The sequence below is a fragment of the Callorhinus ursinus genome, unplaced genomic scaffold (assembly GCF_003265705.2).
Source record: "Callorhinus ursinus isolate GAN/ISIS: 27379988/994484 unplaced genomic scaffold, GSC_fseal_2.0 scaffold6, whole genome shotgun sequence".
NCBI classification, from domain to species: Eukaryota; Metazoa; Chordata; class Mammalia; order Carnivora; family Otariidae; genus Callorhinus; species Callorhinus ursinus.
The window spans coordinates 61,437,412-61,462,126 of record NW_027397068.1 but is presented as its reverse complement, the minus strand read 5'-3'; the positions used below and the strand labels follow the sequence as shown (position 1 = coordinate 61,462,126).

At 36.2% G+C, this 24,715-nt stretch overlaps 1 protein-coding gene across 9 annotated transcripts in view; it reads right to left on the bottom strand.

Moving 5' to 3' along the window:
- Nucleotides 1-24,715, bottom strand: part of ADGB (androglobin) — a 166,054-nt gene that overhangs the window by 92,336 nt on the left and 49,003 nt on the right. For all 9 annotated transcript variants that reach the window (XM_073894052.1, XM_073894055.1, XM_025866291.2 and 6 more), the window contains 7 exons: nucleotides 22,692-22,831; nucleotides 19,859-19,945; nucleotides 16,971-17,182; nucleotides 15,156-15,296; nucleotides 13,490-13,584; nucleotides 5,583-5,757; nucleotides 2,374-2,464 (listed from right to left, as the gene is read on the bottom strand). In XM_073894052.1, the coding sequence (XP_073750153.1) occupies nucleotides 2,374-2,464; nucleotides 5,583-5,757; nucleotides 13,490-13,584; nucleotides 15,156-15,296; nucleotides 16,971-17,182; nucleotides 19,859-19,945; nucleotides 22,692-22,831 (941 nt within the window). The remainder of the gene's footprint in view (nucleotides 1-2,373; nucleotides 2,465-5,582; nucleotides 5,758-13,489; nucleotides 13,585-15,155; nucleotides 15,297-16,970; nucleotides 17,183-19,858; nucleotides 19,946-22,691; nucleotides 22,832-24,715) is intronic.

Here is a 24,715-nt window from a genome sequence, read left to right as displayed (position 1 = left end):
TTGCAGCAAACTCTCTTTTCAGTTGATAAAGCTGTCCCTCGAGGCTTGACATTACTAACTGCCAAGGACTATCCAGAGGAGCTCTGCCTAGGGGTCACTCCCAACCCACTTCTTAGTGGTCAGTTGTTGGTGCATAGAACTGACAGGAGCCTTGACGGTAAGCGATTTGAAGAATCTCTCTAATATTTTCAACTTGAATAGAGTTCATACAATGTCAATTAACTGGCTGTGATGTAAAGAGGCTCTAAAAGTAAAACAGCGCGATCAACCGACTTCTGATCTCAAGTTTAACCACACTTCTTCATCAGCTTACACTCCTGTCATGGATCTTACTATGTCCAAAGAAGCCTAACCCATCACTAATGGTCACTGTGAGACATTCAAAATGTTTCATGAAGTTTTACTTAAGTTTAAAAGACATTCAACAAAGGACCAGATCATAAATGTAAAACTTGCTGAAAAACCTCAAAGGAAGCATGGCCATGTTACCATTATGCAGACTAAGGAATACTAATATTGCCAGAGCCCCATGAGCCATGCTGAGTGTCTCCCAAGCACGGCCAGTCCTCCTCACCACAGAAAACCACCATCATGACTTCCGATACCATGGATTGCTTTTTATTTTTCTTTGCATAATGTCTGTTAGTAGGATAATTAAAAGCAACCCGTGCACTTTTTCTACCAGACTTCTTTGGTCTAATTTTTTTTTTTTAAGATTTTATTTATTTATTTGAGAGAGAGACAGCGAGAGCAGGAACACAAGCAGGGGGAGTGGGAGAGGGAGAAGCAATCTGAGCAGGGAAACTGATGTGGGGCTGGATCCCAGGACCCTGGGATCATGACCCGGGCTGAAGGCAGACGCTTAACAACTGAACCACCCAGACACCCCTGGTCTAATATTTTTGTGTGTGACATTCATCCATGTTGGTTTGTGAGGCAGCACTTTGACTTTACACCTACATATCACTGTACTCTATGTGCCTTCGGTTTTACTCGGATGTGTCTAGTTGCAATTTTCTTTTTGTTTACGTTGTTTGATGTCAGAACTTCCTGATTCTTGACTTGATTTTTTTTTTTTTTTACTTTTGGGATATTTTGCCATTATATATATTTTTTATAATGTTTGGTGTTTGTTCTGTTTGCATTTTTTTTAAAGATTTTATTTATTTATTTGAGAGAGAGAGAGAATGAGAGACAGAGAGCATGAGAGGGAAGAGGGTCAGAGGGAGAAGCAGACTCCCCGCTGAGCAGGGAGCCCGATGTGGGACTCGATCCCGAGACTCCAGGATCATGACCTGAGCCGAAGGCAGTCGCTTAACCAACTGAGCCACCCAGGCACCCTTGCCATTATATTTTTAGTTTGTGATTATTCCCCCATCTCTCTATCCTCTGTTTCTGAGACCCACTTGCAATTATGTTGGTCTTTTTCAACTTGCTCCATTTGTTTTTACTGTACTTTTCCTCCTTTATTTATTTATGTTTGGTCTTCATCTTTTTGCTGTACCTAACTCCTGATGAAACACATCCACCAAATTCTTACTTTCAGTTCTTTTTGTATTCCTCGAATTCTTGAATTCCTAGAATCCTTATTTGATTTTTTAAAACCATTTTACATATTATTATGTAAATACATATTACAATGTTATTGATGGATAACTGAAGTACAATTAGCTGCACAAATTCCGACTATGTATTTGGTAATCTTTCACATATGTATATATCCAGGTATTAGTTACTTATCACTGCATAACAAATTACCACAATTTCAGTGGTAATAATCATATCTTCCACTCATATCACTAATTCTTCTCATTATTGCTATTTGTGGACTTCCTGTTCACTTCTCTGAGCTCATTAGAAATTTTAGATCCAGGATGATAGTCTTTCTTTCCATCCCTTTTGCCATCCTCAAACATTAGTATATTTGGATTTCTCCTCCTCTTTTTCCTCCTTTTACTTCTTGATCATCTTTGTTGTTCTATTTAGGGTTTTTTTTTTTTCCCCTAAGACTGACACACTTCATCTCTCTGGTTTCTCTGACAATCCTCTGCTCTTATGATTTCAGCATCAGATAATAACCAAAAGCATTTGTTAGTGCTAATGTTTAAGTAAAACAAAGTACTTACTCTTCTAAAACAGTAGCCAAACTGTAAAGCCAGGCATAGTTAAGCTTTGTTTTAACCTACTTAGAATTTATCTCATCTACTTATTACTGTGAAAAAGAATCTTAAGAATATCGTTTTCCTGTATTCACTGCAGCGATACAAACTTTAGTGCATTTGTCACCAAAGAATACATTTCTAACCACACAATTCACAAAGTACTTCATTTGTCAACAAGGTGTATTTGTGGGAAAGAATGTCACATACTTACGTTTCTGTTGGAATTGTAAATGGAGTCATCCTATAATTCAAAAATGGACTTGAAATTTCAAGAAATTGTTCGGGCTTCTTTATTATTAATTCTAGAAGAAACAGGTGGTATCATGTACTTTTTTTTAACCTTCCAAGATTAAATGCATAACAACAACTATTGTACTACTGATTACATTAACTATTTAACCAGCAAATTTCGAAAGAGGGAAATAGGAATGTACTGGGATACATAGGTTTCACATTGAAAGGCCTTATAGATCCTGTTAATATTAGATGTTTAAAGTCTACTTCTCAGTTGCTTTCCAGACTTACAATGTGAAGCAATCAAGTCTCAAGGGAGAAAGTTAGCAATGTCTCCTTGTTATTACTGGTCATTCACTGCTACTTTTTTTTAAGATTTTATTTATTTATTTGACAGAGAGAGAGTGCGCGCACGCATGCACAAGCAGGGCTAGCTGCAAGCAGAGGGAGAGGGAAAAGCAGACTCCCTGCTGAATAAGGAGCCCGATGCGGGACTTGATCCCAGAACCCTGGGATCATGACCTGAGCCGAAGGCAGACGCTTAACTGACTGAACCACCCAGGCGTCCCTCACTACTACTTCTTTAAATGTTTTTCACTAAAAACTGTGTTCTTTTAGTTAACTTCTGCAAAACAATTGCTGAAGCATGAAGAGGAAATTCAGACTAATACCTGGAGACGGTAGTAGAAGAACAGAAAATGTAACAAAGTAAAGGTCCTGGGTAGAAGAGAAAACAGTGGCTAAAGAAAGGCCTTGTGGATCCGCCTAAAGGAGTCTGAAATTGATCTACGAGGAAGTAATTCTCAGTGGATACGGCACAGAACCCAGGCAGAGCATGGTGAGCCCTGAAATTGAACATTAGAGATGACTATTTTAACAAAAGCTCTTCCATGGTGGAAAGGGTAACTATTGGAGAAAAATAGTGAAGCTTTGATACAAGTACATAACTTTTCTCTCCTTGTTCCATGGTAACCTCTAAAATGATCTCTCTCTTTCCCTCCCTGTTAATGTTCCTGTTAATTTTTGCCGTAAATATTAAACCCAATAGATAGAAGAAAGACAATTACAGGGTGAGCCTCGAGGTGGTATACGAGTTATGGAATCCCACCAATTTCAGGTTTCTCTTCCGCAGCCTGCATTAGAGCCATCCTTTACCTAGAATTGCACTGCGATCGTAGTGAAATCAGAAAAGGTCAGCAGGTTCAGTATTTTTCCCTTCATTCAACTATTCTTCGATGCTCTGAATGAACAACTGTTTTAAGTGTGGCTCTATACATTGAACTAAAATATAGCATTTAAAAGCAAAAGATTTTCTTTCAAGCATCATGTGAAGGCTGATCTTTGATTCAGAAAGAGAACAGGAAATAGGGTAGAAGGGAGGGCGGGAAGGAGAGTGGGAGGGAGGGATAAAAATTGGGAAGCTCCTGTACCCATAGCAGCAGTCCGCAGGCACTAACAGCTCTCTGCAGAAGCTCAACGGACATAAAGAAATGAAATAATCAAGCAGGACAGAGAGAGGCAGATAGGCCTAATTAAAAAAAAAAAAAAAAAAAATTGACCATTTCTTCTTCCATCCAAACCAGATTATTTCTTTAATCTTTGTTCTTTTCTGGCAAAGATATAACATACTGTGCTGGAAAAGTTTCGCTCCTAGCTGTACCAGTTGTATCATGTAGGCAAAAAGCAAATGTGAGGAAATATTACATGGTTAACAGTTGTAATTTGTATTTTAAAAACATGTAAATTGTGGTTGGAAGTAGAAGGCAGGGAACAGGTAAACATTCCAATCTGTGTGGCCAAGGTAGGTTTAGGAGCCTGAGTACCACCCAGACTTAGGTATTACATGGGAACCAAGATAGGGTCTGCTGGTCCCCTGTGATGACGGATCAACAGCGCTTGAACTGGTAGCAGGAGCCTCCATCAACACCACCGAGAGAGGGTGTAAGCCTTGCTCAATGGCACCAAAGGCTTAAAGTATACTTCTAAGCTTCACAGCGAGGCCATCAATGAACTGGCCCTAGGTACGTTCTTTGTGGCCTTGCCTTCATTGTTCATTTGGGTAACAGACCTGTGAACACAGCCCCTGAGGCAAAACCCTCTAGAATGTGATATACTGTTGCTGGAGGAATACAATTAGAAAACAATGAGCAGTCAGCAAAGACAAAGGGAGAAAATGCCAAAGCAAGGAAACACACACAAAAGACTTTAAAAAAAAAAAACAACGCTCTTTTGAACAAAGACAATTGAAGTGTTCTGGAATGAGAAAAATATATATACCCACATGCACACAGGCATATATACAGATAAATAATCCGTAACACGCCAATTCTTTATCATCCTTTATGAGAAACTGCAAGCTCTAAATTAGGTACAGAAACACAGTAGACGTTGACTAAACAAAAATTGTGAGCTATTCCGCCAGGCCATAATTTTTAAATTATTACTTTTTTTCTTCTTTTCTTTAATCCCATCTCCTCAGATTCATGCTTCTGTGTTAAAATTGATTTTTTAATGAATGCCTTTGCTCATTTCTGTTGCCGTTCAAACTTGGTGCTCATGAAAAAATGAAGACTTGGAGAGAAAAAACGTGGAAAGAGTCAAGGATGAGACTTGGATTGTGAGGACGTTAGAAGTGAACTGAGAATAAGAGCCAGGCGGGCACAGTCCCCTGTCCCCCGCCTCCCCAGTGGCGGGAACCTATTTATTTCTAGCCCAACAGCCATTCATAGTGGCTTAGGACAACATTCACCTAGGAGCCAGTCCAGGCCAGAAGTTCTGTTCCTATATTCTAAACAAAGGTCAGTTTATTCTAAATATAAATCAGTTACTTCAAAGGTCATGTTCTACACGGCACTCTAGACCCGTGGCTTAAATACGCTATTTACATTTTTTTTCTATTATTTGCTGCAAACCATTTTCTATCACAATAATGACAACAATACCCTCACCCAAAGAATGGTCTGGATATAACTGGTCAGTTTAGATGCGAACCAAACTGCTCAGCTTCTGAAATGTGGAGAATTAATCCTTTAAAGGCATAAAATTTAGACATAAAATTGAAGGTAGGTGTTAGGTGTAATGATGGGTGGTTTGCCTTGATATACATCTTTCATTACAAATGAAACTATTAGACCTTCATGCAGAGAAAGGCTCCTTAGAAAGATTTTCAGACAACATGAACCATACCTTGAGCTTCATCTGTTATAACAGTTTCCTTTTTTTGACGAAAGAGTTTCCAGGGAGGTACGGGAGGTGATTTCGGAGGTGCTATGAGGGGGCAAGACCTAGTCCTAGTTACCAGCACAGGATGGCTACAGATGTGGGAAAGACCGTATTCTCTCAGCTTCTCTGCAGAATTAGCCTAAAGGGTGCAAGGCACATTTAAAAGGACACATGCAATTGCCTTGTGCATTTAAATAAACCACTTTTTGTCATTACAAAAACACTGTTACCACAGTAAAGAGGTAATAAAGGAAAAATAACCCATATTTCCACCTCCTAACATATGCACTATTACCATTTGTATTTCTCTTCATGTTTTTATTTTTCTGAGGCCCCCATTTACTTATTTACAAAAAATGAGAGACTAGAACTAGAAGCCAATTTTCAGTTCTAGAAGTTTATGATCCTCTGAGATTGAAAAAAAAAAAAATCTTAGCACATCGGTTTTGGTCCAAAATCAATCAACCATTATTATGATGATAAGTTAAAACTTTGATAAGGTGCTTAATGCATGAAGTTTTTGTTTGTTTCTTTGTTTAGTCACCAGCAACTGCTACCTAGTATTAAAGAAAAAAACCCACTGTGCTTAGTAGATCAGGTCAATGTGATGGTAAGTGGTTGCCTTGTCTGTAGCTTATGCCCTCACCCTCAAACAGAGACTCTCCCACAGGAAATCCCCATGATCTCTCTGGACAATGGAGCCAGTCATGGAAAGCCAGAGGAGAGAGGCTGCCTGAAATCCTGCCAAATCAAGCAATTCTCCTGAAATCCTGCCAAATCAAGCAATTCTCTGGGAAGATGCTTCCCCTATGCGACCGTTCAGATGTCCTAAAGCTACTCTGCTGCTTTGGAACAATTCAGAATCGTGCTGATGGAGAACGTCAGTTACTAACTGATGGCTGAAATATGCCAGAAGAAATCAAAAAGTCTGTGAGAGTTAAAGTAATATATTCTGGAGTCAAATTCTGGCATTCACAGTCTAAATGTTGAAACATTTAAAGTAAAAGAAAATAAGTACATTTAAGTCAGTTTTGCCAATAACTATTTTTCTTCCTAGTGATTTTGCATCATTGATTTCTCTGCAAGTAGCAATGCTTGAAAATGTAAATTTATAGAACAGTCATTTAAATTAGGACCAGAAACCCCCCTATTAGCCTATTCCAAATTATTGCCTCAGCCAGAATGTCCTTGCCCTCGTGACTGTTTCGCAACAGCTCAATCTATACTTCTGGGAGGAGGAAATAGGTGGGGTATCTGTGAGATGAAATAGTTCTCTCTAAATCCAGGGATTAACTATGGATTGATGATTTAATGATTTATTAATGATTGTAACAATTAATTAATAATTGGAAGGAGCTAATCAGTGCAATATTGAGTCCAGAAAAGCCACTTAAAAGTGTGATAAATATGCAGAATAAAGAGGAAAGTGATTCAATGTTTAAGGGAGGAAGCAGAGGAGGGGTGCCTGGGTGGCTTAGTCAGTTAAGCATCGCACTCTTGATCTCAGCTCAGGTCTCGATTTTCAGGGTTGTGAGTTCACGTCCCATGTTGGGCTCCACATTGGGTGTGGAACCCACTTTAAAAAAAAAAAAAGCAGAGGAAATTGTTACATCCCCTTTAGCCTTTTCTGTGAATTTTAGCAATTTCTTGAGAAAAACTTTGGAAACCTCTGGGATTATGCCTTATAATGGCTTAAAAATGTTTTCTCATAGATCTAAAGTCTAAACCTTTTTCTACAACTTTTACCCTGCCAAGTTTAAAAGTTTCCCATCACCCAAAAAGGGAATTTATGGGAGAATTTATTGATGTTGTTCAATAAGACAATGCTTCAGGATAGTAACCAAAAAAAGTACACTCTAAAATTTATACGTCATCTCCAAAGTAGAAGCCATGCCCAAAGTAGTTTTTATAAGTTGAATCACTTCCAGATAGTTTATTATTCATCAAATTTGGTCTACATATCTCAAATCCTTCTTATAACTGCAACCAAATATGTAGATTCTTTAGTCTTTTAGGATTCTTTACTCTTTTTAGCATCAGAAAATCAAATTATTTAAAGCATTTGAAAATGTGAGGTTTTGTGTCAAATAATTAAGTATAGTATTAAGACCTATTGTATTGTTTGAATCCACAAAAGTACTAGCTGGATTTAAGGTAAGTAAGCCGATTTCTTATACTTCATTTTATTTCTAACATACTTTAAGATACTTCTGAATGATGTAAAGTAATGCTTTCGATAATAGTTACAGTTTGATGCAGAGGAACTTTGTTAAAGGACCTCAAACTTTCTTACATTAGAATTAGGGGCAGAGAGAGATTTAGAATGGTAAATTTTCACTCAGGTGAAACCCTGAGTAGGCACTCAAGAAATATTTTTTTAAATTTCATGTATAGACTCAGATTAGAAGTTTCTTTGCCCAGAAGATGCTTTCACTCCTCTGGCCCATCCCACCTCAAACATTCTTTTTTTTTTTTTTTATTAAACTCTACCGCCAAGGTAGGGCTGGAACTCACAACTCTGAGATCAAGAGTCACATGCTCTACCAACTGAGCCGGCCAGACACACCTCAAACAGTCTAAAAGTAGGAGTTTGAGCAAGTGGGTGGCTTTCTTAGAACTTGCAGATTACTTATTTAAATAAAACTAAAACTATTTAGAATATCCAAAAACAAGAAAAGGGGTAATTCGTGCCATCTTGTTCCTTTCCAAGTTTTCTTTTTCTTGAGTCTGGACAAATTCTTTTTTCACTTCATTTTACATATTGGTCTCATGTCTTTGGGGCTATAATTTTTAGCAGTACACTGCATTTAACAAAATTCCATTAGAATACAAACTTTTTCTGTTGATTTAACTTTTTTTAAATATTTTATTTATTTTTATTTGCTAGAGAGAGTGCACACATGCAAGAGAGAGTGAAGCAAGAGCACAAGCAGGGGGAGTGGGAGATGGAGAAGAAGGCTCCCTGCTCAGCACGGACCACCCCCCAACACAGGACTTGATCCCAGGACCCTGGGACCATGACCTGAGCCAAAGGCAGACGCTTAACCAACTGAGCCAGCTGGGCATCCCTCTGTTGACTTATCTTTAAAACATTGTATCTCGTTATATTCTGATTTGACCAGGAGAACTAGATTAGCCTAATAGCTAATGTAAAAGAATCAGCAGGTAAGTTAGAGAGACTGTGAGGCTATAGCCAGTTCATTATAGCCTTGAAGTTCATTCATTATTTTATATGAGTTTCAGGTGTACAATATAGTGATTCAACAATTCACCCAGTGCTCATCGCAACAAGTGTGCTCCTTAATCCCCATCACCTATTTCACCCAAGAAACAGACTCTTACCTGATGGTTATAGAGAACTGATGGTTACCAGATGGGAGGTGGATGGGGAGATGGGTGAAATAGTTCATTTAACTGCTATTACAGACATTGGGCTAATTCCTGAACCTCTGGGTCCCTTAAGCCATTTTCAACCCCCAGAGGAAGGATTTATAACACTCTGGGTGTCCTGACTCCCTCCCACATCTCAAGCTGCCTCTGAGTCTTCTCCCCTTGCCATCTGCTCAATTTCTATTACTCCTCTGAACCCAGTGAGCTCTCCTTCGCCTCCAGACTTTCCAACAAAAACATTCCTCTGCTTTGAACACACTTTTTCCTATTTACTAAGCTAACTTCTTAAGGCCATCACTTAAACACTTCTTCCTTTGCGAAGACATCCTTAGTCAACCATTAGACAGAAAGATGTGTTGCTGCTATGTGCACCATATTCATTTTTCTGCTCATTCATTCATTCATTTGGTCAGTCATCCAACACACATTATTTGAATGCTATTTCTACCATATGCCAGACACCTTGTATGATCTCTGTTATACCAATTTTCTAACTTTATTACTATTGTTGGCTTGTCTGTCTTCTTCATTAGACTGAGTTTTCTAAGGAGGGAGTTTTGTTCATCTTGCTTATTACCAGGTCCTCAAAGACTAAATCATTGTTAGTACATAACAGAAAATCAATAGACATGTGTTGAATTAACAACAAACATAGGTGATCTTTTTTGTCCTTTAAATTGAAAACTAACTTTTTGTTTAAATATTAATTTCTCAGCAGGACAGCCAAGCATTCAGATGGATTATTTTGTGTGGTGTGTATGTGTGTGTGTGTGTGATGTACTCATCCCCTTCTTATATTTTGTAGTTTTAAAAAGTGTTTAAGTATGTCGCATAAGAGACCATGGCACTCCACAAAGCACAGCTTAGGTCATTTTGCAGTCCATGGTGTTAGATCTCTGGAATACTTAAGAGAATGGCTAGACCAGTGCCACATAAGGATTTTTTTAAAAACTGAGGGCTGAGATAGATGACCAGCTCAAATCTTACTCAGAGACTTAAATTGGTGGGAGGCCAAGGAAGCACACTTGGATTTAGGCAATGACTAAAGTTACTTAACTTTGAATTAAAATCAGAGAAACTGCCACTATCTCTACATTCATAGTGGCACATTATGCCCTGTAATCTTGACAATATTACCCCTGTTAAATGGCAGACTTTCACATGAAGAAATGGTTTCTATTCAAAAAGGACAGAGGAGGAGGAAAGGAAGGAGGAGGGCCTGGAGAAAGGAGGAGGGAGAGAGAAGAAGGAGTGATAACATTATGCTGCCTGGGCAAATCATCTAGAAGACAAATATACTGCATAGTAAGTGCAATGAGCACCCAACTGGATTATTTACACTTCAACCAAATTTTCCTTGAATTTTTAATATCCAACTGTTTTTAACTAACCCACTGAACATTTATGTTTATATTACTATACCATCTAGTCTTCTACTTTAAGTGCAGTGATTTCAGAGCATATGGAATTCTACAACCAAAGTGCTGGATGTCTGGGAGTCCCCCAAGGGGTTAGGATTTCATAAGCTCCAAATGCAATATTGTGTTTGTCTCAGTACAGTGAAGAGCAAGTAATCTGGTGGATTTTACCCTTTACAAAGGGAGGGAGAAAAGTGATTTTTATATCTAATCAAAGTTTGGCCGACTGCACCCAAAGTGAAAGAGGCTCACCTGCCTGTATTAAAGCCCCATCCTGAGGGGCCGGCATCTTATTCCACACACACATGTAGGTGTCTGCTGGAACATTCTCCAGGAACCCCGGGGTGGGAGCCAGGTTCGCACTCTCCCTTTGCCCTGCTCCAGTACACCAGTATCTCCTCGAAAGAAGCTTTTCATAAGCCTCTGATGCCTGATCTTTGTAGCTGCCACCCAGGGAATGCCTCTTGACCGCCTGGCTCTGGGGGCCAGGGGAATTTGCCTGGTCTTATGGGTTTTGCAACCGATTTTGCGACTGCTGCCAGGGGACAACTCTCCAGCCAGTGGAGCTTAGCTTGTGTGTCCCACAAGACTGTAACCCATGGAGAAAGAGTCGTTAACCAGCTGCCACCCCCGGGGCACAACAAGAGGCAACAGATCCAGGAGTTCAGTCTTTCCGCGGAGGAGGCCTATTAAGTAATCCTCTCAGGGGCAGCCTGAGGAGCAGATTTCTAATTAAACACACATCATGGGACTGACAATGATCCTTTCCAGAGACCTCAGAGGGCAAGCTCTATCTTTGTGCTTTCCCTCTACCACACTCCGGAGAACCCGTGTCTCCTGGAGGGGAGACTTACACATGGCGGGTGCCCTGGTTTTTATGTCTGGCACCCCAATTTTTGCAGCTTCCACTCAGAGGAAGCCTCTTGATTGTCTGGCTCTGGTAGCAAGGGGGGGCTTGCATTCCTGGATGCCATGGGACTGTGGCAATTGGAGAGACAGTCCTTGGCCAGCTGCCACTCCCAGGGCACTGTGCGGACAGCAAATGGAGCCACACCCCCAGTCTTTCAATGAAGAAGGACTCTTGGCTTGTCCTGGAGCTTCAGCCTGAGGCAGGCTTCAGTCAGGTGGGATTGGGCACACCCTCAGTGAACTATGGAGCTGCTTGCTGTCAAGGAGTGCAGGCTGTGGACACCATCTTGGCATTCTCCCTCTGCCTTGTTGAACCTCACCAGAATCTGAGAAAAGGGTTTTTTGATCATTTGGAACCCCAACTTTTTGTGACTGCCGATGCTACCAGAGAACCTGGCCACTTGCGAATCCTAGGACTGTGTATATTTGCATACTTGTTAAAAGCTGCTGCTCCTAGGTCTGACTTCCAAACTGCTTGAATCAAAATGCTAAGATCCTTCCCTTAGGGACACTGACAGGTCTTAGCACATCCTCACTGATGGGAAGCTATTAAAAATATAATAGCTTCTGCCCAGATAAGCACAAAGGTTTAAGAGACAAGCAGAACTGAGGCAGGGTTGAATGACAAGCTTCATCTACTAAATGGAGCCACTCCTTCAAGACTGGGAGAGATGGTTATTCCATCAACTGTATAGAAACTAATAGAATTAAGCAAGTGAAGAACAGAGGAATATGTTCCAAAAGAGAAAGAGAGAGAACAAAATAAAAACTCAAAGAAAAACTTAATAAAAGGAAGATAAGTAATTTGTCTGATAAAAAGTTCAGGGTAGTGGTCACAAAAATGCTCACTGAACTGGGGAGAAAAATGGATGAACACAGAACTTCAACAAAAAATGGAAATATAAGAAAGTACCCAAGAGTAGTCAAAGGGCAGAAGAATACAGTAACTAAACTGAAAAATACACTAGAAAATTTCAACAACAGCCTAGATGAAGCAGAAGAAAGGATTAGTCAACTCAGAGACAAGGCAGTAGAACTCACCCTATTAGAGCGGCAAAAAGAAAACAGAATGATGGAATATTACTCGGCCATAAAAAGAATGAAATCTTTCCATTTGTGACAACATGGATGGATTTCAAGGGCATTATGCTGAATGAAATAAGTCAGACAGAGAAAGACAAATACTTTATGCTCTATCATATGTGGAATCTAAAACAAAACAAAACAAGCTCACAGAAGCAGAGAACAGATCAGTAGAGTTGTCAGAGGTAGAAGGTAGGGGTGGGAGAAATGGGTAAAGGGGGTATAAATTTACTTAAATATATATATATTTAAAAATGATGGGAAACCCATACATGCCATGCCACTGCTAAATTTTATGTGGTCAAATACTTAACATCATGGAAAAAAATTAATGATATAGTGTAAAGTGAAAAAGCTGGCTTCCAAAATTTAATAAATTCATAACATTTAATTCCACTGTGTAAAAAAGTATATTCATATAGACACAGAATATATGCACAGAAGAAAAAAATCAAAGGGTATATCCCAAAATGTTAGCATTGCCTATGTCTAGGTATTTATACTATGAATATTTTCATTTCAATGCCTTTGTGTACATTTTCTAAATTTTCTCTAAATTGTTAGACTTATAAGAAAAAATCAGTTAACATTTTTTGTATTATCTAAAGATTACAAGGAGGTTATAGTAGTAGTTGACCAACTGTGGATGTCAGTTATTTAAATCATCTTATGTTAAGAAAATATTTATGATCTGTTTATGGAAAGGTAATTTATTATTATTTAAATATGTTTACATGATTCTGAAATATATAACTTATGTGCCTTTTTTTTTGCTTAGAATGGAACAAAATGATAATACATGAGTCTACATTTTTTTAAACAGGGAATTATTACAATCATCTAAGATAATTTTGAATGTTCCAGGTCCCTGTGTTCAAGTGTCTATTTTTTTTAAAGATAAGTAGACTGAAATCCAGGACCAGAATTTTAAATTCTGGTATACATTCAATGACAACAAATATCTCTCTCTCTGTCTCTCCCTCCCTACCTCCCTCTCTCTCTTACCCATTCACACACACACACACATACACACCATAAATGGTACTGGGCTTCCTGGCCTTGAGTGCTTACCATTTTTTCTAATGCAAAGATCTTCTTTTCAAATAAATAGAGGGGTGTAAAGGTAGCATATACAACCATGTGAGGAGACTGTATTGCTGAAGAACCTGTAAAAAAAACATATATCATGTCATGGAAATTCTCGCCAAATGGGTTTGTCAGTAGATCATTCCAAATTGTTCAAATTCCTTAATGGGCATATCTTTGCACGTGAAAAATAGGTAAATGACTGTAAATGTATTTAATAAATGTTAAATGTCACATGTGCTTCTATTTTATAGAACATCTCATTAGTATTACCTTCATCTTAGTACCATTTAATTGCTTAAGAAATCATTTTATGTCACTATAAAAAAAGTTATCAGAAAAACTCTAGCTACTAGTCAATGTCACTAGAAGAGTCTACAAATGATTATATTCAAAAGGAATGATTTTAAAATGAAATTTTTTTAGCTTTCATAGATAAAACCTTAATTTGAATATAAAGAAGTTCAGAACTTTCTATGTCATTTCAAGAAGAAAGAAAACAAACTAATCATTCCATGAAGAAGGAAAACTAAGTCAGTAACTTAGCCAGGATTGTTTTATATGCGTGTGTATAGAATTTCCTGGCCATATATATATATATGTGTGTGTGTGTATATAATTTATTTATTTATTTATTTATTTATTTATTTCCAGGATAGTTAGCATACAGTGTTATATTAGTTTCAGGTATACAATATGGATTACTTAATATTGAATGCTTCTGAGCATCACTTAATTTTTCATGTTTCTTAACAGACCTGAAATTACTATATTTGATTCAGTATGCTTTTGTTCTTTACAGATTCTGGCTAAAATGGTATAATTTATTTTCCTCTATTATCTTTATTTTTTAATTAAAAAGTTTGTTTTATTCCTTTACAAATTCAAGCACTAATACTGAACTGTATTAGATATTTATTAAAGAATAATATTTTTAGACCCACAAAATATGTTAGACACAGGATCTCTCTAGAATAGATTAAAATGTAAAATATACCAAATGCATGAAAACATATTTTTACACTTAAAAATTAAGCTTGTATATTTTTCATGGAGCAGAGACCTGAATTCAGGCATGTATGTATACACACACACACACACACACACACACACACACACACACACACACGTATATACATACATATAGAGTTTATATACATATATACATATATAATTTATACAAAGGAAGACATATACTAATATATATTTGTATACACTGATATGTAATTATATTTTATATTTATATAGTTTATACAATTATACATTAATATTTATGGATATTATACAATATGTGTCATATAATATATGTTGTATTTTATGTATTATAGATTATTTGTTATGTGCTAATACATAGCATATACACTTACTAGTATATGTCCTCCTCCATGCAAACACTTCTGTGACTGTTGTACCATAAAAATTTGGACAACCTTGGCTTCTGTCTCACATGTAAGACTTTGCCCCCATATGCATACTGATTTGAGAGTTTAACAATTATGGGCAAACTTGAGCACATTTATTTAGATAATGTCTCAACAGGCAGTACACTTTTGTATTCCAAAGTGATATTCCAACTTTGTAAACTCCAAAGTTTCCCAACATTTTAAGAAGTAGCTAAAATAGCTATTACTCTAGCATACTGAAAGCTTACAATCTGACAGAGACTGCAGAGAGTACTGTACATCTGATGAGGGTCTTGAAGCATGAAGTGACCATTTGAATTTTTCTTTTTCCTTCTCTTTTTCTCCATTTTTACTCTTCTTCTTCCCGACATCTTTTGCATCTGCTTTTTCTAACATATTAAAAAATAGATATGATAAGTCTTTTAACTACAAAACCTCAAACTATATTACTTATTCAGTTATTATGTTGAAAAGAAGGCCAAAACAATAGTGTTATTTAAATGTAAAACTATAGCCACAAATTTCCCAAAACACTACTCACCTCTAATTAGAAACATCAAAATAAAGTAAGAGAAAACTTTGAAAATTGACAATGTACTGCCAAAGACATGATTATTGACTACACATATTTTTTTGCTAAATGGAGATGATCATTAAATATAATTTATATTATATATATTAATATATAATTTTATATATTATAAATAATTTTAGGCTAATTTTCTCATTTTAGAATGAGGCTAATTTTCTCATTCCTTCTACTGCATCATAACGTATATACATCTGCTGTTTTCTCACAGAAAATGCTCTTTCCCTCATCTTCAAGAAATCCCTCTCATCTTTGCGAACATAGCTCAAAATTCCTTAGGGAATTCTTCCCTAATGTCCTAGACTAAATATGAACTCCCATAGTTTTCTGTATTTTCCTCCAAGGCTCATGTCTTAGTATATGGTTATGGTTTTTAAAATTAAAATTAATGTTAGTCTCTCTCCCTAGATCATAAGCACTAGGAGATAAGCTTCACAGTGGATTTTGTTCACCGGATGATCATTAATTCCTGGAACATTTATTGGTATTCTACTCAGCAAATAGTATATCTGAATGGATGGATGAACATATGTTAATTTGTGATACATGAAAAAGGGCTTCTAAGTTCAAATTAATTTGAGATATGCTAGGTAAAACAAATTTAATCAGCCTTCTTGTTCTGTTTTCTTTCATAAACTAATGCACATTAGGTCATTTAAAGAAGGGCTTATGATAGGCAGATATCACTCATACACTTGATCTTGGGAAATTCTTGAGGAACATTTATAGTAATAATTCTGTGTGGTAAATGCTGGTAAATAAGATCTTGATAAGGAACAATTTGGGCAAAATATAAGATTTTATAAAACAAATATTTGAAAGATCATTATAAAAGCTCTTGAGGTATATAAAAAAGCTGGGTATATTCTAGTATATTTAATTCTACTTTACTATAAAAGCATTATTATTCATATGCATAGCTATATGAAATATTTTAGAAAATATAAGATAATTATTCAATATATTTCTTCCTTTAAGATCCTACACTGTAAGATAGCTTGAAATTATTTTATTTTGAAATTTGAACTTCTACCTTACAATAAATGGTCAGCAAATCATAATCCATACTGTGTCTATTTTGCATTTCCTTGGTGGGGGGAATAAAAGAGAAAATAGAACAACTTTCCCTTTGCAGTTTTGCTCCATTCCACTCTACATATAACATATAAGGAAGTGTGTGTAATGGAAATTGACACTTAATGTCTCTTCTTATGTTAACACTATACTACTTCAGTATCATCAAAATATACAGTTGCCCTTGATTTTAAAAGACAGCAAAATATAGGATAATAACTAACATCTAGTAAACTACATTACTAGTTCTAAAATCCTAGAAAGATAGGATCTTAATTATTTTCACAACACTTAGTAAATGATAATGACAATAAATAATCATTAAATTCAGCAACGACTGTAGACCATTTATATGCAATATCCATATTGAACATACGAATGACAATATAAAATGTCTTACCTTTTGGAGCCTTGTCACTTTTCTCAGGTATCTTTAGTGCTGTCGCTGAACCTTCAGGTTTGAATTCTTTGCCATCCTTCACTTCTTTCCCTGGTTCTTTTAATTTGGCATCTAACACAGCTATTTTGCTTTCAGAACTGGACTCAACTGACAGCTTAAATTCAGGCAATATTTCTTTCAAGAGCTCCCATACTTTGTCCATATATCCTGGTCTTAGATAAAACACATCAACATTAATTTCCAAATAATAAAGAAATAGAAAATCTTAACAGACCAATTACTAGCAAAGGTATTGAATCAGCAATCAAAACAATCCCAACAAACAAAACTCTAGGCTTCACTGGTGAATTCTACCAAACATTTAAAGAATAATTAATACCAATCCTTCTCAAACTCTTTGGAAAAACATAGAAGGAATACATTCTAACTCATTTTATAAGGCCATCATTACTTTGATACCAAAACCAGACAAGGACACCACGAGTAAAGGAAATTACTGACCAAAATCTCTGATAAACATAGAGGCAAAAATCCTCAACAAAATATTAACAAATAGAATTCAACATACATTAAAAGGAAATATACCATGAACAAGTGAGATTAATTCCAGGGATGTAAGTAAGTATGATTCAACATTTGCAAATCTATGTGATACACCAGATTAACAATGATTATGATTTTTATCATTCATTAAAAATCATAAGGTTATCTCAATAAATGGAGAAAAAACATTTGACAAAATTCAACATCCATTTATGATAAAAAAACTCAACACATTGGGTATTGAGAGAACATACCGCAACATAATAATGGCCAAATATGACAAGCCCACAGTTAATATCATACTCAATCAACTGTGAAAATCTAAAATATTTTCCTCAAGATCAGGAACAAGACAAGGATGCCAACTCTCACCATTTTCATTCAGTAGTATTGCAGGTCTTAACCAAAGCAAGTAGGCAAGAAAGAGAAATAAAAGACGTCCAAATTAGATAGGAAGAAGTAAAATTGTCACTATTTGCAGATGACCTAATATATGTAGAAAACCCAAAAGATGCCACCAGAAACTATTAAGCCAATAAATGACTTCAGTCAGGTTGCAGGATACAAAATCAATATACAAAAATCTGTTGCATTCTATACACTAAATGAATCATCAGAAACACAAATAAACAATCCCATTTACAATCGCCTCAAAAGGAATAAAATACCTAGGAATAAATTTAACCAAGGAGGTGAAAGACTTGTACACTGAAAACTATAGGATGTTAATAAAAAGAAGTTGAAGATGACACAAATAAATGGAAAGACATTCTGGGCTCATTGACTGGAAGAATCAATATTGTAAAAATGTCCATACTACCCAAAGTCATCTACAGATTCAATGCAATCCCTATCAAAATTCTAATGACATTTTTCACAGAAATAGGAAAAACAATCATAAAATTTTTATTGAGCCACAAAAAAACTCTTAAGAGCCAAAACTATTGTGAGAAAGAACAAAGCTGGAGGCATCACACTTCTTGATTTCAAACTATGTCACAAATCTATAATGATCAAACAGTATGCTATTGACATACAGACACTTAGATCAATGGAACACAATAGAGAACTCAGAAATAAACCCACCCATATATAGTCAATTAACTTATGACAATGGAGTCAAGGATACACAATGTGGAAAAGATAGCCTCCTCAGGAAATGGTGTTGGAAGAACTGGACAGATACATGCAAAAGGATGAAACCAGACCGTTATCATACACTATACACAAAAATCAGTTCATAATGGGTTAAAGACTTGAATGCATGGTTTTATATGTTTTTTTTTAAAGATTTTATTTATTTATTTGAGAGAGAGAGAGAGCACATGAGAGGGGGGAGGGTCAGAGGGAGAAGCAGACTCCCTGCTGAGCAGGGACCCCCCCCCCCATGTGGGACTCGATCCCGGGACTCCAGGATCATGACCTGAGCAGAAGGCAGTCACTTAACCAACTGAGCCACCCAGGCGCCCGGTTTTATATGGTTTTACCAAAAAACTCCTACAGAAAACATAAGCTTTTTGATGTTGGTCTCATACTGTTTTTTGTTTCTTTGTTTTGGATTTGACTCCAAAAACAAGGGCAACAAATGCAAGAATAAAAAGTAGGGCTATATCAAACTGAAAAGCTTCTGTTTATTTGAACCAAGCAACAGCTAGTTTATCCTGCTGAAAAGATGCTTCAGATGGTAGAATCCAAGTAACTGGGGGCTGAATTCAATCTCCTCTAACCTGGACCCTTTGAGAATGGTAGATTCCCAAAATGAATCAAAGATTGGAGATGATCCAAATTGATAACTGTGCTATGGATTTGATCTTCTTGTAAAAACCAAACCACTCTGGGCTTCAGTTTCCTCATTTGTAATGACATATACCCAGCTGATGAGGCCGTATGAATGATTAAATAATATTTTCAGGACTGTGGTTTTTAAGTAGAAATAATATATTAAAGTGCCTAAGGCCCAATAGGTGTTTCATTATTATTAATTATTTCCTAATATGTGTAGTTAATTAAAGGTCGCCTTTATGTTTCTGTATTGAGTAAGTGTAGTAGCTGTATAGATATAAAGGGACGCATGTAAATATTTACCATAATAAAGAATTAACATTGTTTTCATATTTGTAATCCAGATATTCAAAGATTAAATTCACAGTCTTTTTAAGGAAACAGAATTTATCCTGAAATTCTCAAGGAATTTTATAGAATACTCTAAAATAGTATTTTCACAAACATTTTGTAAAATGTGTCATTTCTTGAAATTTTCTTAAAGATTAAGAATGTTTTGGTTCAAGAAACATTACTGGGGAGGAAAGAAAAAAATATATGAAGAACTTAATGGTAAAACCTACTGGAGAGAGATCACTTCCGGTAGCCATCCTGTAAGTGCATGGATAACAGTGAACTCCCCTAGGTCTCTCCTCTCCGCTATATGAATGCTAAAAAGGCAAATGCACAATACTATAGTTAGTAACATTTGAAAACAGACAGGTATATAAGGACTAGGAATCTTTAATAAACAGTGATATCATCATAAAAAATGTAGGAGTCATAGTGGTTATATATTAGAATACAAGAAAATACTATTCCAACAGCCAGATGATTTGTTTTGTTAAAGCACTTAAAGAGATCCAAAGATAAAATTTCATGTTTATTTTAAAAACATGGTATAAGCCTTATTTTAAAAAGATATAAATTAATATTCATGTCATATACATAAAACATATGCACATATATAAAATATGTAAATTTAGGTGCTATATATTTTATATATTCAATATGCTAACATGTTCTTTAAAAAATAGAACAGTGTCTTTTATCTTTCTGGTTTCAGTTATTATCCTAAGATGCCTATGAGGCTGTGTATTAAATCAGTCTTATACATGGCAGGTCAAGATGGGCATCAGATATCCCTAATTAAATCCTTAGATAATTCCAGAGAGACTAGAAACATCTTTTATCCTATTCAAAAGAGTAGATCTACCACCATAGCATAAAGTCCAATGAGACTGAATGACCGAATATCACTCTTCCCATTTTAGTCCTTTTGTTTTCTGAAGTGATTAGTCTATTTACATTAACACACATAAATGTCGTACCCCTACTGCGGCCAGGGGTCACAACTTCAGTCCACCATGTGCCAGCAGGTGTGATTGATGGTATTGACCATATGTGTCCTTTTTCAGAAAGAAATCCTACAATCTTAGTCACATGTTCTGTCATTTATAAACTTGCATTGGTTTATTGTTTATAATTATGGATTTTGATGTGTCTACATATGTCACAGATAACAAAAATCTCTTGGGGTAGTTCACAGTCTAGTCTAAACTCCTCTGTGGATAATCTTATTAGGAAGCAACTGTGCAAACTTCATAAAGATAATGTTCTGTCCTTTGCATAGCTCACAATGATATTGATATAATTACTACATATTAATTTTTAATGTAGAAAGCTAAAACTCGTATGAAAATAACTGCTATATACTATAAAATCTGAGAAAAAATGCATAGACAAATATAAATTGTACCACACAGTCTCAGTGTTCACTAGAAAGCCTCAGAAATGTCTTACATTTAGTCTGGTCCTTTATTTCCATGCTAGATTTATCTATTTTTTAAAATAACAATAATCTTATTTCTTAGGTTGCTATAAGATTCTATGGAACTGTAGCTTTAAGAAATACAAAATGCCACTCCAGTTTTCCAGGTCACAGTTTTAACACTTCACTGATGTTAATTCAGCTCTAATTCTCAGAACTTCAAGTTAGGTCTGAGAATTAGGAACAAGAGGAATGTTATTTTCTTTCAAAACAAACAAACATAGCTGTCACCAGTATGAATACTTAGTACTATTCAGCTACCTAAAAAGATCTGGGCTAAGTTCTTTTTAAAAAAATCATTGAAATTAAGAGTTGTGAGCTGGGTGAAACAAATTCCAAACAAAAATTGAGCATTGGTGAGAGAAAAGAGAGATGATAAGGATGGCGGTAGGAGTGGCTGGTTTTGTTGTAAAGCCTTGGGGAAAAAAAAGGAAGGCGAGACCAAAGAAAATCCACAAAAAGCAGAGCGGGCTTCTGACGGACAAGGGTGTGTTTCCTGAAGGGGTGGAGGCTGAGCTCTGAGACAAGGGCTAAAGTGATCTCTGTTAGAGCATGTGGGTGTTCCATTGAGAATGCGGTGCTGTCACACCCTGCAGGAAGGTGAAAGGTATCAAATTCAAGCCAGTGCAGTGTATGTGAGAATTCTCCCACTGAGCAATGATATGAAGTTGCCACGCCTTTGCAACTTAAGCATCTAAACTATTTTTGCTTGGCTAGGGTGGGGATGGATTGACCTAGGGTCTCCATAGGTGGAAGCCAAGAGAATGAACATGGAAGACATGTCTCATATACGTTGATACACAAGACATGCAGGAATGGAAGACGCAAGCAGATTTCACAAGAGTATTGAAGCAAGGGGCGCCTGGGTGGCTCAGTCGTTAAGCGTTTGCCTTTGGCTCAGGTCATGATCCCCAGGGTCCTGGGATCGAGCCCTGCATCGGGCTCCCTGCTCAGCGGGGAAACCTGCTTCTCCCTCTCCCACACCCTCTCTTGCTGTCTCTCTCTGTCAAATAAATAAATAATAAAATCTTTAAAAAAAAAAAGAGTATTGAAGCAAATATGAGTAGTTTTCATCACAAATGTGTTAAAAGGGACCAATGTTACCAAAAATATGAGGAACATATTGACATCCCTCAGAAGAGTTCAGGTTTTCAAGATTAGTAAATTATTGCTGCATATACAGAACTAAAACTTGAACTGGATTCCAGGATATATTATTTGGCATTTAGATGAACCAATATTTCCCCCTACAAAACAACTTTCTCACACTAAGCTGAAACATTATTTTTCAGGATTACTTGCCATTCATCCTAAGAAAGCATTGGATATAGAATAATTTTTGAGTATTTTCTCTTGGGGGGAATATTGTCTTATTGCTGGCTAACCCAATATTTCAAATTAGTGGTTTTGGCATATTCATTTTTATATCAGAACATTTACATTGTTTGGAAAGAAAACTCCTTTAAATTGATTTTTAAAAATAAAGATATGCAATATATCTTGTGATATATCTCATGATAGATGTATAGCTGTTTGTTGTTTTTTTGTTTTTATATAAGTGAGTGATCATTCTTCCTTCTACATACTCAATATTTGCCAGTTTAATGATAGCTTTACACAGAAGCATTGGCCAGAGTTCAAATTCATAGGTTGTGGCTGGAAGCAATAGATTGTTGTCTTCATCAAAAGGCAAAAAGTCATCAATAGTAATCTTTCTCCAGCAACCCTAAACAAGAGAAGAAAGGAATGCATCAGTGACTTACATTATTTTCTCTCATCCATTGTTGTACATCACTGATGTGACTCTTTACTGTTTTTTAATTTTACCTTAGCTTCTTACATCTAAAAGCCTGGCATACTGGTTTTCAATACTTCTGTGGCTGAGAATTTGAGTTGATTGTTTTATTTAATGTCAGCACATCCCTATCTATATCAACAGTGTCACTATTTCTGATGTCTTGTAAACACATTCTTGGGTGCCCTATCCTACATAATGTAGTCAAAGTGTTTCAAATAGCAGAACCAAAACATTATATGGCCATGGATAAGTTTGGCCATAATTAAATAACTCAATATAGTCATAATACAAATTCTCCAAATATAAGTAATTATTGTTTATCCTGCTAGACTCAGTGATATTAAACTTCCAATTACCAGATTGCTTCTACTCCTAATTAAAGATCTAATTCTTACCATGAAGTTAATTAATACTTTATTTAATAAAATCATGATATATTTTCCTGTATACATATTACTTCACAATTAAAAGTTTAAGACAAATGATAACACTAATGATTATGAAGTCAAAAAACTATATATTTTTTTAATTTTGGTTTTACATGCAAAATTTTATCATGGATTTATTCTTTTGCCCAAGAAATATTTTCAGCAGTAACGCAAACATTGTGAACCTAAAGATCTGCAAAACACATGGCCTAAACCATTGCATTGCTTACAGTCTAGTGAGGGAAGGCACATATGCAAACAATATCAAACATAATATGTTCAAAGTGTTCTAGGACTGGAAAAGAAGGTATGACAAATATGGTTGTGGAAATCTTCCCAAGAAGGTAACATCTGAACTAAAGATTCAAAGAACAGTCTACTTTTCCCAAGCAGATAGGAGCAATAGGGTGAAACATGGTTTCTTTGCATGGCACGTGTAACTCTGAACTCATGTTGCATGTCTTTCTTTCTTCCCTAATGGAGGATATAGGGCAAGACAGGGTTAAGGCACAAGTGTTTAGCCACTCTCTCTTCTAATTTCAAATGATATGACCCAAAAGAATACCCAGTGAAATAAGTCAGATACAAAAGGACAAATATTGTATACTTCTACTTATATGACATATCTGGAAAAAAGCAAATTTGCAGAGGGGCGCCTGGGCGGCTCAGTCGTTAAGCGTCTGCCTTCGGCTCAGGTCATGGTCCCAGGGTCCTGGGATCAAGCCCCGCATCTGGCTCCCTGCTCAGCGGGAAGCCTGCTTCTCCCTCTCCCACTCCCCCTGCTTGTGTTCCCACTCTCGCTGTGTCTCTCTCTGTCAAATAAATAAAAAATATCTTAAAAAAAAAAAAACAAATTTGCAGAGAAAAAAGACATGATAGAGGTTACCAGGGACTGGGAGAAGAGGGAGATGAAAAATTACTGTTTAATAGGTACATACAGAGTTTCTGTTTGGGATGATGAAGAAGTTGTAGAAGGAGATAGTCTTGATGGTTGTACAACCTTGTAAAAATATGTAATGCCTCTGAATTGTACATTTTTAATGGTCAAACGCTAGATATTACATCATGTATATTTTACCACAATAAAAAAAATAATAATAACCATTCCTATTCTACACTTTAATTTTCAAAAAAAAGTTTTGGAAGGAACCAACGGATCCCTATGAAGGAAAAGTTTTAAGCCAACATAGGAACTTAAGTTAAACCAGTTCAATAACTATCATCTGCTTCCGGCTGACCAATAACATATTTCAATTGAGAATGCTTGATTGCTAATGTACGGTCTAAACAGATGAACTGCATGATATGTGATTGCATCTCAAAAAAGCTATTACGAAAAATAACTGGGATAAGTGTTCAATATTACATAACTAAAACATAATTT